Source organism: Vanacampus margaritifer, chromosome 11, assembly GCF_051991255.1.
Source record: "Vanacampus margaritifer isolate UIUO_Vmar chromosome 11, RoL_Vmar_1.0, whole genome shotgun sequence".
NCBI lineage: Eukaryota > Metazoa > Chordata > Actinopteri > Syngnathiformes > Syngnathidae > Vanacampus > Vanacampus margaritifer.
Genome location: NC_135442.1, coordinates 6,956,320 through 6,970,548, shown reverse-complemented (window position 1 = coordinate 6,970,548; position 14,229 = coordinate 6,956,320). Strand labels below are relative to the sequence as shown.

The window sequence follows — 14,229 nt, the reverse complement described above, 5'->3', positions numbered from 1 at the left end:
TCTGTATATATGCTTAATGAGTCACTGGTGAAGGCTTGCAAATATCATGGCCAAAAATACAACGAAGAGGAAGCCCACGATTTTTATTTTTTTTTTATTTTTTGGCTATCTCGATAAAAACAACTGATAGTCGAGGCCGAGAAATCCTCAGATCACATATAAAGACACATTCTGACAAAATTGTCTGCTGTGCTATTTTATTCGTTCCTATATGGGACATCATCGATATGTTAATTTTACAACATGTGAATTGTAAATTGTGAACTATTTTATTGGGGGTGGGGGGGGGAAATGCTTCATAAATGTGGATGTCGTTTTTGTTTGTTTAATTTTGTGTGACTTTCTGAATGTTGTTGTTGAAAACTGGATATGATGAGCCAACCGCACCAATCGCCCCCTAAAATCTGCAGATTTTTTTTTTTCCTGTCCACTCAAGGATTTTTTTTTTTTTTAAACGAGCACTGACATGAATGAAAATAATATTGACCTTTTGACCTTCTATGGTCTCTATAACTATCGCTGTATTTAAAATATCGATGGATTTAAATATTTTAACTTTGGGGGGAAATGTGCAATATGAAATGTAAATCTTGTTATTTATTGATCGTGTTTGTTCTTGGGGGGGAAAAAAATAAATAGAAAATCTTCACACATTCCATCTTTTTTATTTACTCTCGATTTGTTTGCATGGCGACACAGTTCCATCGCGCTGTTAATTAAAAATGCATGCAAATGTTGGGACGGGGGGCGGGGGGGTTCCTTCGATGAAGGGTCACTCCAGCCCTATCATTTACCATTATTTGTACATTACCTCTAAATGATACTGGCTGATCCTGTCGTTAATTGCGCTGGGTTCAAATATACGCGCCACGTGCGCCAGAATGGCCCCCGGGGACTTGAAGATAAGTTGCTTTTTTGAACGTGCCCATTAAAGAAGCGGGATTAGGGGGCCGCGAACATGGGCGTGATGTATCGCCGTGTTTCCTGGCGCTTTAAAAGCAAGCCTCGTATTGAGATAGATGGTGGGCGTGAAAGGAAAATTGGGGGGTGGGGGGTATAGGCGGGTGGGGGGCAACGCTGGCCACAATAACGCCATTAGTTTTGCATCCAGCGAGAAGAGTCGTTGTCGTCGAGTGCCTGTCACCTTCACTGAATGTTTTTTTGACACGGGGATAAATCTCTGGCTTGTTTAATATTCTGCTATATTCTGCTTTATTTGGGCGCTAATAGAAAAAACAAATTAAATGTCCACACCGCAGCCGAGATAGAAACGCAAGGATCGATGACGCGGCCCCTACTGTCCAATCAGAGCGCCACTTAATTGCCTGTATTTGCAGGGTAATTGAACGGCTTGTTGTAAATTGAAGGGTTTTATAGAAAGCGCATGAAAAGTGCGTTTACTGACATTCATCGTGTCTTTGACATTGATTATCTGATCAGCGCCGTGTCACGCTCACCTCCAATTCTTCATTACACACTGTTTATGAGCTGTTACTGCACAACTCGCTTGTTCCACTGTGATTGATTGCCTTATTAACGCGTGTTCTTGTAAGTGTGACCGGACTGATTACGATGCATATGTTTAGAATAATGTTTCATTTAGCTGACTGCGAGTAATGCGGGGTGACAGCTGCTGCGGGAGGACAAAAAAGAGAAAAAGGGGGGTTGGGGGGGTGTATGGAGCGGAGGGTAAACTACAGGGAGCACGCAAGGCCAAAACGCGTTGAAGGTGGAACCAAAAACGGTGGCGAGCAGAAGCTATTACAGTACATGAGCAAGTGGCAGCTCGCTGTTATTGTGGCTGAACTCACAAATATGTTTTTTGTTCCTTTTTCCCGGAATGGAAGTTGACATCTGTTAGTCCTGCTAAGTCCATAGGTAACTTGAGCAAGGTCATCCATTCTGCATCCTTGCACACATATCTTGAAGCCAGTTAAAACCATCGGGTCATTCATTGTCACATGGACTATAGTGCGGGGGTGATCAAGACAGTAATTGGACAGATTAGACCTTCTTCCGCATCTGTCAGAAAAGGGCTCCACGGCCATGTGTCGATCTTTCTGGCATCCTTTAAATAGTTCAACCGTGAACATAGTCTTCCAGTAGTTATTGTTAGTATAATATTGCGAGCGTTAAAGATATAAGGACCAGTAGAAGTTTACCAGAACTTTTTCAACTGGTGCCATGACCCGGATCACCAAAACATTTTACACCTGTGGAAGTCCAGCCACAAAGTGGAGCAGCTGTATTAAAGGCAGAACGGGCAGTGCCGCTTCAGATCATGTCTTTCTTTCTTTCAAATAATTGTCATTTTTGTCTCATTACATTAACAATTTTTTTTTCATTTTTAGTTGTAATTATTTGGTTAGTTTCTGTTAACTATAATAACCTATTATAAATATTTCAAGATATGAGCTGTGGTTCGTCTGACTTTTTTTTTTTTGCCTTGACTTGTGAGCAAAATTATTTATATAAGAATGCTAAATAAACAGTGGCAATAGATTCAGCTAAAACCATTTCAAAACAAGCAACAGTTTGGCAGATAGTCGTCAATTATCAAAAAAGAGACTTCAAGCTGTTTAATGCCGCCTCAATTGAAGTTTACAAAACTATTAACTTAAGCCATAAGCTTAATGCTAACACAAAATGCAAAACATCAAAGACGGGCTAAGGAATAGCAATCGTCAGGAGGTAGTATTTTTATTCACTCTATTTTGTCTTAAGATTCAGCAGGTATTTTAACCTGCAAAAAAAATGAAAGTGCAGAATTGTTTGTACCTGTATTAGTAGATCCACTTCCTTGTAAATTTTAAGCTTCCTCCGACTGGTTTTATCCAGCAAGGTAAAATGTCCTATTCTCCCGTGAAGGACACAAGACTATCGAAGACAGACCATAAAGTCAGTAAGTGTGAAAGTTGCACAAAAGGCAATAAGCAGGTCTTTTGCTGTTAAGAAAACATACATTGGTTTGGATTATTCTTTCAAAATGGTGTAAATGGGACTTAAAAACAAATGAGTTAATAAATACAGATAGTGAATGAGGACCGATTTTGTTGTATTGTTTCTTCTTATTACAGCCAAAGCCAATGAAAGCCTATCGTATTTTTCTCCCATTTGGAGCATTTGCATCTCACACCGCAGCTGTTACACTGAGCCTCAGACCATCAGGTAGCTTCCAACACCTATAAGATCCCATTTAATGCTTTAAAATGTTCCCCAAACGTTTTAGGAAGACGAGAGCTTAATGAGATTTATGCCGCCATTACGCTCCCAAAGTAGTTTCTGCTCTGTTTGTCTCAAATCATTGCCTCTGTTCAAACGTTACCTTCATATATTACATGGCATTAATTCAACTATAGCTCATTAAGACAGAGCGAAATGGTTAAATTAGCTTATCAAGTCATAATCATGATGAATGGGCTTTTAATTCTGATACAAGCTGGGCAAATTGCAATTTTCTGCGTTTTGATGGTTCTTAAATAACATTTAATATAACGGGTCATCCCCTCAATCAATTACTGGAGGCTGCGAGCGTGTTGTATACAGGATTTTTTTCCCCCCATGCATATGTATTGAAACGTGTTCTCAATTATCTTTGGAAATTGCTTTTATTAGGTTAACGATTAATTCTTCCAGAGGTTCTTTGCTCTGCATATGGTAATGGAGGTGCAACAAATTAATATTCCTAAAATGAGGTCTCTGCTTTAGGTTTACAGGATTTTTTTTCTTTATATATATTATGTAGGTGTATGCTTGGGGATTTGCAAAAACTTCTTCGAGCAGGCAATTTCTTGTGGCACTACCACAACATCTTCTTTGGGGAAAAAAAAAAGTTACGGAGTGTCTCATCACATGTAACAGATGTGGTATATTCTCAATGCACACTGACAGATCAAATACATGGCACACTCAAATAAAGAATAATCGAGACTTCAAACACCGTATTTATCACAGTGTCACACACTACTTTGCACAAACTAAACTATTGCATGGAATTTGTTAAAAATATATATTTTTTAAAGTTGAATTTAAGTGCTGTGCCTATAGTAATAATCGGGCCCAATATAATAATTTACATATTAATGTAAACATATAGGCCATACATATAAAACAATCCAATAAAAAAAATCTTGATGCAGATTTCGAAATGTATTAAAGTGTGCAGAACAGATCACTGCAGATGTGTTTTGACAGGTACCGGTAAACTTGGCTTGCTCTGACCAGCCAATCAGAGGACGGAAAAATGCTGAAATAAAATTGAGTTGGCCAGGGCTAACCTTTGTCATAGCCATAAGAGTCTAAAGGTTGTATCAAGGCAGCTTTCATAAACATTTTTACAATTTTAACGACCGTTCCCTCCAATTACTTCTGGGTAATCTCGCTCAGATAGGAAAGGAATGTTCCTAAGCAAAAATGAGAATCCAAAGACTTCTTGTTTTCTACAGTTTTGCTCTGGCCTCATTAAAGACGTATTTGAAATTGGCTTGGTTAAAGAAACAATCCCTTTGCTAATACATTTTAATTTATATCGGCCAGCACAGCTGATTCTGAAGGTCCTTGACGGATTACATTGACATGGCAACTCACAAAGAAACCAAAGTGGACAAAAAAATAAAAATCCAACATCCATATGTATGTAACAAGTAACAACCAAGAGAAATGCTACAAAATGAAGAGATTAGACTGTTTGGAATAAAGTAACTCAAGTTCATGGAATACAAATGAGACTGTATTAAGTCAGTGCTTGCGTTTAGTCCATCAAAGAAGACCTCGCTGGCTCGTGACTTTGAAATAATCGCCATGGCCATGTTCTTCTTGGGTGTCGCAATGGGACACGCCCCCTCAGCTTTGACACCATCTAAACCAGGAGAGCAGCAGACAAGTACAAGCCGCAGGCAGTTCAAACCAGTCGGATCCACCCAAGGTATGTATCATTATTACTCAATCTGGCCGCTACATATTCAACTTCCATTCCAATGCGTCCGGTTAAATAGTTTTCAAGGCGTAACGTGAATGCAACACGTTATGTTAGCGTTGGCTCGCTTGCTAGCCAAAGTTAGCTCGTACGGCTAACACTTGTTGAAAAAAGTGGATGAAAGTTATTTTAAAGAATTGCTGACGCCTCATTTGCGGTTTACAACCATGGTAGTAACATTGTGAGTTTATGTCGTGTCTAAATGAAGCAAAACGCCTCACGGTGTCCACTTCTAAGCTATGCTAGTCGTGTCGTAGCTAGCAATCGGCTAGCCGGTGGCTCTCGTTGAAAAGTTTAAAAGTCCCTGTACTTTTTTTTCCGCTAATACACGGTGTATCTATAGCACTAGACTATTTTACAGGCGTCAAGAAGTTAGAAACTAGTCAGTTGGAGTGACAGGCTTGCCTTAAGTGTACCCATATCTTGCGGTTTGACAACTTGAGTGAAAAACATTGACGCTTTTTGTCTACAGGTGGAAGACGTCAAGTGAAAACATTGACGAGGAGGCTACAATCTCCTTTCACCGCTATGGGGGCTGTCATCTCTCGGTGGAGGGTGTGTATTTTAAACGGATTGTTTTAAGTTATACATATACATACAGTCACTGGTCACACCATTTGATGCACCTGCGCAGTAGCAACAGTTGTGCTTTTGCAAAAGCAGTAAAGCTCAACTTGACCTAACAAAAAAATAAAAGTTCATTCTGTAGTTACATGAGTTAGGCCAGATATTAGAAACATGCCATCCTGTGATGCATACATTGCACTATTATAGCACTGAACAAATTAAAACTTATATAAGCTCTCAAATGACTTTAATGAGTGTGCAAGGGTAGTTTTCTGGCTTTGACACAGGCATGTGTAAATCACATGTAGCAACAGGAAGTTTAATGTTACTCGCTGTTTATTCTTTTTTTTTTCCTTCTTTCTTGCAGGCCAAACCTTCCACTGTGGAGATTTTAGAGGGAATTGATAAGGTATGCTTAAAAAAGGAACGCTTTGCTTCTTAATTGTATGGTCTGCATTATTTATTTTCTACACGCTGATAGATAAAATACTTTAAGATTTAGTGTATTGTCTAATTGGCTCTGTGGGACCCATGCACGATGAGGCAGTCCATCAGGTGTGACAGTTTTCATGACAATTGCAAAGCTTAAGGTGTTGTCAAAACAAAGCTCAAATTTGTAATAGACGTAGTCAAAGTGAATCCTTGTGTACCTAAAACACTTCCTCATTTGAGGCCTGGCAGGGCTTTAGTGCGCCACTACAGTTAAGCTTGCAGGCTATTTTCAGCCCGCTCTCCTTGGAGCACTTGACACTGCTCAGGTCAAGTAGCAGCAAAACAGCCCCTTAGAAAAAACATCCCATCTCCTACTGCTAAAGATTATTTAGTTTTTGTTTTTTTTGTCCATTGTTACACAACGTCATCCTGTTACTACACCGGATTGTGAGGATGGAATGCACTGGTTGTGGAGTGGCAGACGCGCATGTTAGAGTGGAGAGTGGGCCACATTGACCTCATTAGCTATTTGTGGATTGGGTAACCAATACTTTGAAGAGGTGTACCAAGCAATACTGCGCACGTCTATAAAAGACTGCAGTGGCTCCAGTAGTTATCTAATAACACAATGTCAAAAAGCTAGCTTGGCTTTGGCAGTGAAACTAATGCGATTGACGCGTTCATTTCTGCCGTTCACTAAATAAAGATAAATGAGAATTCCACCTTGGTAAACAATATTCACGCTGTCATGAAAGAACTCTTGCTGTGAATTTTGATTTATTGTCAGCATTGTATTCTTTCAGGACATTCAGCTTTATGAGGAACATGGTGAAAAATATCAAAGGCAGCTGAAGATTTGGGTGGGCCGACTACTTTTGTACTCGGTTCTTCTCTACCTGATCACCTGCGCAGTGGTGTATTGCTGGTACCTGCCAGAACGGCTCATGGGGCGCTTTATTCTCGCTCTACCCTTTGTCATATTTCCTTTATTGTAAGTACAGTAAGTTCTACATGAGGCATCTCCATGACCTAACCAATTAACACATTCCTATTCGTTCTTTCTCTTTTTAGAGTGTGGTTGCTTCGAAAACTCCTGATAGTAATATTTTCACGAAGAACTGAAAAGAATAGTATGAGACTTTCATTGATAGATAAATGCAATATTAATTGAAATTTGACTGACATTGATGCCCCCCCCCCCTTTTTTTTTTTAGATGAAAAGCTGGAGACTCTTAAAGTAGACAAGAAGAAAATTGTAAGTTATAAATTGTACATGGTTGATTATTGTGCTAACTTTCTTAAAATAAAAAACAAAGGTGGTGGAAGTACTGCAAACATATTTATACAATCAGCAAAATGTTCTTTTTGCCTTGTCAAATACATGAAGTTTTAAAATTCAGTGCTCTTGAATGACGTGAACAACTTTGCATGTCGGAACCCATCATTATTTCTCTTATCGATCCTATCAGTACTTTGTATTTGTTAATCAAGGTTCTGTGCAGATGGCATCGGATGGGTGTGAAGACTTAACCCAGTAAACTACTCCGCTAATGTCACATTAATTAATAGCATGTAGCGCCGCAACGAAATAAATCTGAGAAATGACTTGTCATCCTCTGTCGGGTCTAATAACTTTCAATAATTAGGGCTGATGGATTTTCACCATCTCCATTATCGAAGTAGTGAATGTAATTATTCTTCATATTACATGTAAACATGTAGAAATGTTTGCTATTTACTGTAAATTAAGATATGTACTTTCTGTCACTTCTAATGTCACGGTAGGTGTAGTTTACTACAGCTAAATAATTAGATATTAGAAGATCATTACATTGGTACACAGTATTTTTCACTATGCAACTCTCATTACAGCTTGAAGAAGTTATGGAAACAGAGACATATAAAAATGCAAAAATGATTCTGGAAAGATTTGATCCTGATTCCAAGCGGGGAATGGTGAGCAATATTTTTGTTTTTAGGAAAGTAGAAAGTGCGCCCTGCTAACATTTTTTTCTTTAATCTGTTACAAAGGAACTTGAATCAACTCCACTCGGACCCCAGGTGACGCCAAAACCAGGCCAAGGTAGTCCAGCTCACTTCTCCGTGCTGTACTTTCCAATTTTACCACACCTCACCTGGAGCTTCTCCTTTTCGTTAGAGCTTCGCCAGCGCAATGTCATCCCGAAAACCCCAGTGGCGGCGGCGAATCATGCGAGTGACGTAGTGGGCCGCCCTCCTCTCTCCGGCGGGCCCACCTACCCCGGACGAGCTTCCCACTCCGCTCCGGGAGGACCCCCAGAGAGGGGCCTGTCGGCTGTGGCTGCTCAGGAGAGCTTGATGAGGAAGCCTGTGACCCCTGGAACACCTGCTCCAGGATTTGGTGAGTTACTTGCACACAGGGGGACCACATCATAATGTGGCCGATTAAGGCGTGATTTACTCTTCTTGGTTCTCTCTCCCCAGTTGCTCAGGCTCTCTACAGTATGGTTTCGTTAATCCAAACAATGTACAAAGTAGATGAAACTGTATTAGTTACTTAAAGACGTCAGTGGAAGTCAACCGTAAACATTTATTTACAATACTATGTTATTTGTGACCTCACTAGTCAAAACATATTACACAAATTATTAATATTAATATATTAGTATTACATTTGCAGAATAAGAGTTATGAAGCAAAATCCAACCATTTTTATCCATCTCTGGGTGGCCATTTTGCCACTTGCTGTCACGACCAATCACGGATCACCTGTTTTCTGAAGCTGAGCTGTGATTGGTTGTTACCTGAGCCCTGAGCAACATCGATGTCATCTTCAGTCGACAGCAAGTGGCAAAATGGCCGCCTTCTGAGATGGATAAAAACGGTTGGATTTTGGTGCTTAACTCATATTCCACTAACGCAAAAATATTAACCAGAATACTTTACAGTGGTACCTCGGAGTTTGTCCGAATTTGTTCAACCTCCAAAACATTTTTTCCCATAGGAAATAATGTAAATGCAATTAATCCGTTCCAAAAACAGAAAATTCCTATTTTAATTTCTATTTGTTTTTTACATTTACACCCTGTACAGTATTTAAACAATGAAAAATACCTTACCTGTTGTGGTGTGATGGCATCAGTGGATGATAATGATAAATGCTATGTTAATGCTGAGTTTGTGTATTTTACATTGGGCATGTTGTAGTCCTTGAAGTCCGAATTGTACGAGTTCTGAGACGTTCTAACTCTGAGGTTCCACTACATTTAGACCAGTGGGGCTACATAGAACATATTGTTGTCCCCCAAAAAATTGGGGGGGGGGGGGGGGGGGTTGACTTCCACTTTAAAATTATTTACTGAAAGGTTAACTCTTTGACTGCCAGACGTTTTCAGAAAAGGGATGCCGTGGGTGCCAGCCGATTTGAAGCATTTTGACTGATCTTTCAAGGGCCATAGAAAATTATGTGTTTGGACTATGGAAACACACATACTACCAAAAAAAGATTGGACTCTCATCTTTCATCAGAAAAAAAAAGTTTCTTTCTACCTTATTCCGTTTTTCAGTAATCCACAATAGAAAATGGTTAGTTTCACCTCTGTTTTGAAACAAACGTCTTTTAACGTCTTTGGCACTCCTCCATAGGATTTTACTAAACGTTATTTAACGTTTTTGGCAGTCAAAGAGTTAATGCTTTCTCACACAAGAGCATGAATTGAGATTTAAAAAAAAAGTGTTTAAGTGTGTAGAAAGTGCTGGCTCTTTTAAAGATTAAATAGAAAAACTTTCCATAGAACAGTTGTCCTGTGTGGGAGACATCTGTGTATCCATATAGAGGCACTAAACTATTCAATATAAATTATTTCTGGACTATGAACACTCAATAGAAGAAGCAAATGGGTGCAAACAGTAAAGGAAATGTGCTCCTAGAGGAAGCCGCGAGCCGTAATTGCCATGTGGAATGCCAACTGTGAGCAATGCACGAAGCAGGATTACATTAACTATGATTAATTAGCCGGAGCGCCGTTTGTTCTCTGGGCAATGGCGGTGGAATCTCAGTAAATGTCTTCTTGGCAAAATTGCCTTTGGCATTGGCAGCACCTCACAAATGGTTTACACGACTTGATATCACCTGCTCCTGCAGAAAATTGAAAGTGAAAAGCAATTTGATACACAGAGTCGCCGCAGAGTTTCCATATGTCGACGAATTAATAACCAGCAGGGTACTGAGACGGTGCCAAGTCTCACTGAAATGACCAGTCATCTTCCTATGATTGCTCTTGATGTTAGATTATATTAATTACTACTCTCCGACACCGCGGGGGATCTGGACGTGCTTTGCAAGTGAGATAAGAGTCATTAATGGCAAGGATTATTATTATTATTATTTTTTAAATGTAGCTCAGTTTCTTATTGTTTCCTAAGTGGCCTGCTCATGATGTTTGATATTCACAACAGCATAAATGTTTTGTTTGGAAAGGGATGCACCCCCCAGGCCCGCCCCTGGCCAGACCAGTACTTCCGAGGAACAGGGGGACTATGGACAGAGTTATCGAGTACCTTGTTGGAGATGGCCCGCAAAACAGGTAAATACCATAAACATAATATAATATACTGGACACTCTTTCTAGCCACATAAATAGGTAAGCCTTTCCCAGGTGGCTGATTCGTTTTTATTTATTTTATTTGTGTAAATTGTAAAATTGTTGTGATTTAAAAAAAAAAAAAAAAAAAAAAAAATCACTACCCGTATATTCTAAAACTAGCTAACCTCTCCAACTAACCTAACACACAGTTCCAGCTAATTTATGACCTGCACGTCCATGTTGTCAATCTTATATTCCAACAAATTCCTTCAGTGGAAATCTAATCAGGGAGGCCATTTATTTACATGCAGTTTGAACAAAAACAAATCCAAGGTTTTGAGCTTAGCAACGCAGTGTTTTTTTTCTCAGCGGTGTCAAACTCATTTGAATTCAGGGGCTACTTTCACCCAAATTTGATCCCAAGAGGGCCAGTATGTCTGTATGTTAATCTATAAATAAGGGCTAAAACTATTGCCTCTTTTTGGTGCACATAACTACAAGTACATTCTGAAACTATTCCCATTTATTATCATCTTATTGCAAAGTAATGTAAAATTTCTCAACAAAAATGAGCGCAACATTTTTGCATCGAATCCTGCCCTCCAGTGGACAAAATTAGCAATAACAGTTAATTTTAGTGAAAACTGCAATTTGCGTTTTGTCCTCACGGGCCAGATTGGACCCCCTGGTGGGCCAGTTCCTGGCCACGGGCCTTATGTTTGCTAACCATGCTTTATCTGGCTTGAAGCTACTATCAGAAGATTGTAACTTTTTTCTTACTATTTTTTTTTTTTTTAATGAGAATTTTCCGATTTTCTGCTGCAGTATGTTTTATATACACCGCTCACAAAAGGTAAACATCATTTGACTATCTCCAAACTTTTAACTGCACATTTGCAACTGTTCAAATACAGTAAAATTCACGCTAGTTATTTGTATTTTTTATTTTTTATATTTCCAAGGATGTCTGCTTTTATAGCTTTCTGTGTCTCTCTTCACACTATGATATTCTAAGACCAGCCCAACCTCTTTGGCAAATGACTGTTGATCAGTTGTTAGATTATGATCCCATGATATTAAAATGTGACGAGCATGATGAGAGAAGTTCTAAAAGGAGGAAATGAATCATTCCATTCTTAAAGAAGAGCAAGTTGTGCAAAAAGTAAACGTTTAACAGTTGGGACACATGCATTCTGTGGAGTAGTGTAATTTTGCCTCATGGTTGTTTGCTCTTTACAAATGGATGTTAATGCATCATGTTCCTAGTAGCAAGTGATTAATGTATATGCCATGCCATTCACAGTTTTTTTTTTTTTTTTTTCCATCTCTCCCTCAGATTTGCTCTCATATGCCAGCAGTGTATGTCCCACAATGGCATGGCGTTAAAAGAAGAATTTGAATACGTCGGTAAGACTTGGAGAAGCACTCAGCTCTTCGTCAGTCTCCCTCAAACGCTGCGCCTCCATTTGCCCTCTAGCATTTTGGCAGCACAGTATATCATGTGGCTTTTAAACGCCTCCACCACCGCCGACCCCTGTGAGCAAATTCACACCAAGATTGAATATGCAAACGAATGCTGCGCATCAATCTTGTGTGTTTATGCATCTCAGGCCTTTAAAAAAAAAAACAAAAAAAAAAAAAAACTAAATTGGCTCATATTCATGTATGTCTGTTTGTTGTGAGATGACATTCACGCGTTGGTTTTATTTGTGTTTCAGCCTTCCGATGCGCATATTGTTATTTCCTCAACCCTGCCAGAAAGACTAGACCTCAAGCACCCAGACTCCCCGAGGTCACCGGTGAGCTCAAGATGGCTTCTGAGGCACCCTCATCATCGGCCAGCGCCGACCGAGACTCCCCACCACCTGTTAAAGGTGAGGACAGAATACATATAGAATACGTAGACCAAAGTGTTTGGTTGGGCTGAACAATTAATCGAATTCAAATTGACATCACAATGTAGTTAGTCGAATATTTTTTAGAATCGATTAATCAGATTCAATAGTTTTTTTTTTTTAAGTTTCTTTTTTTTGTTGTTTTTGTATGGCCTTAATCAACACGACAGCTGAAGAGTTGTGGTGTGGGAGAACAAGTCCATTAAGCCAAACAAATCTAACAAAAATAACTAGCCAAAATCTAAGTTATAGATGTGCTGAAAAATTCATACAATAGATCTGTATAAATATTAAAACATAAATTCCCCCCCCCCCCGTGCACCCTAATGTTTTGCTACTAGAGGACACGCAACATGCAACCCCACCAACTCCCCCAGGGTCCAGTCCTGAGCCTGACCACCAAAGCACTCCCGAGTCACAAGACGAGCCCTCTGAGAAATCTGACGGCGAGCAAGATTTGTCTGCCATGGAGGTGGAGTAAAGCAAGCACATTTCACATCATCTGGAACTTTAATGAAATGAGATTGGCCGTACTTTTGGAGCAGCGCAAGTAACCACCATGTCGTACTGTGCTTTTCAGTGTACTCAGCCCTTTGCTTTGGCAAGCATTTTTATAGTAGTGATGAATTGTTTGGCACGAGAATGCGGGGTAGGTAAGAAGCTCCTCACCAACCTGCTTTGGTAAAAACAGAGCCCTGTCTGATACTCTCGAGTTTGGTCAAAGCTGCATTGTACTTGTTTACATCTGTAGTTGACTTCATGTCTTAATAGGAAACTGTTAATGAAACACGTTTTTATTTATAAGGTCCATTTACTGCTGCCTTAACCAATTGTTGACTTGAGGGTACTATGTAGCAAAGTGGTGCATGCAACATGTTTACATGTGACGGTACATACAATAGAAAACACTTGCAATATGTATTTATTTCTACAAACGGGGAAGGGAGAGTCACGTTGGTACCGTGCACCTGCTGGATGTGCCTTATACATTTTAAATGGCTTCCTCTTGAGCATTTTTGATGCAGCCTATTTACATTTTGACAATCCCTTTAACTGTATTCACTCAAGTGAATGAATGTGTTTGCCGTGAATGTGTCTAAGTGTAAATAATATTAAAATAAAGTTTTGAGAATATGTATGAAAATTTTTCTTGAAAATAATTCTGAATATTGCGACACACATCACTTGTAGAGCATCTCATCACAGTATGGAAATGCAGTGCTTTGTTTCTTAAAACACTTTTCATATAATTCATTTGTTATTATTCATTGTGGAAAGTCCACCAGTTTGTTGATGAATCATTCCGAACAGCCACAGTGTGAGTGACGCTACTCGCTAGCGAGACGGTAATTGACTCCATGTTCTAAAAAAAAGCATTAAATGGGGAATCGAAAAAGGTAGAGCATATAAATAGCCGTGATTACATCAACTCTTGCGTATTCCGTATGTGTGTCAGGCTTTACAAATCGCTGCCCTGTTTCGGCTCCTCACCGCCAATGTTTAAACAGTCCATTTTCATTAGCTGGCCAATTTTACCTTGTGATCATTTTATTTTCGCTCATTGATCATTTCAGACAGCGTAACATAATGGGGTTGACACGGAGCCCGACCAGTCTTGATTGCTTGACCCTCTTCATTTGCAAGCAGAAAGTCATTGCAAGCTACAAAGTTGCACCGCCGCCACCGCCTGACCCGCTTCCCCTCAACATGCACTGTAAACTACGGGGGAGGTCAACGCGTTGCATCTTCTATGGGTTTTGATAATGTATGTTTACAGAGACGTGACCTCCGGGGC

The 14,229-nt window shown here is 39.6% G+C and overlaps 1 protein-coding gene across 2 annotated transcripts; it reads left to right on the top strand.

Annotated features, from left to right (window-relative positions):
* Nucleotides 1-4,803: 4,803 nt before the first annotated feature.
* On the top strand, nt 4,804-13,568 carry lnpa (limb and neural patterns a). 2 transcript variants are annotated; one of them, XM_077580780.1, is made up of 13 exons: nt 4,804-4,924; nt 5,448-5,530; nt 5,910-5,951; nt 6,778-6,965; nt 7,046-7,104; nt 7,189-7,229; nt 7,847-7,930; nt 8,006-8,057; nt 8,133-8,354; nt 10,434-10,539; nt 11,876-11,946; nt 12,258-12,413; nt 12,776-13,568. In XM_077580780.1, the coding sequence occupies exons 1-13, from the start codon at nt 4,807-4,809 to the stop codon at nt 12,913-12,915; spliced, it is 1,362 nt and encodes a 453-aa protein (XP_077436906.1). In that variant the 5' UTR covers nt 4,804-4,806; the 3' UTR covers nt 12,916-13,568. The 2 variants fall into 2 exon arrangements, with proteins under 2 accessions (XP_077436906.1, XP_077436907.1); XM_077580781.1 differs by lacking the exon at nt 4,804-4,924 and adding an exon at nt 4,970-5,156.
* The last annotated feature ends 661 nt before the right edge of the window (nt 13,569-14,229 follow it).

Bases quoted from the DNA above. Each gene is read 5' to 3' on its own strand.
- lnpa (XM_077580780.1), top strand. From the start codon at position 4,807: ATGTTCTTCTTGGGTGTCGCAATGGGACACGCCCCCTCAGCTTTGACA. The intron at 8,058-8,132 runs GTAGTCCAGCTC...CCTTTTCGTTAG, and splicing joins GACGCCAAAACCAGGCCAAG to AGCTTCGCCAGCGCAATGTC. The intron at 11,947-12,257 runs GTAAGACTTGGA...TTTGTGTTTCAG, and splicing joins AGAAGAATTTGAATACGTCG to CCTTCCGATGCGCATATTGT.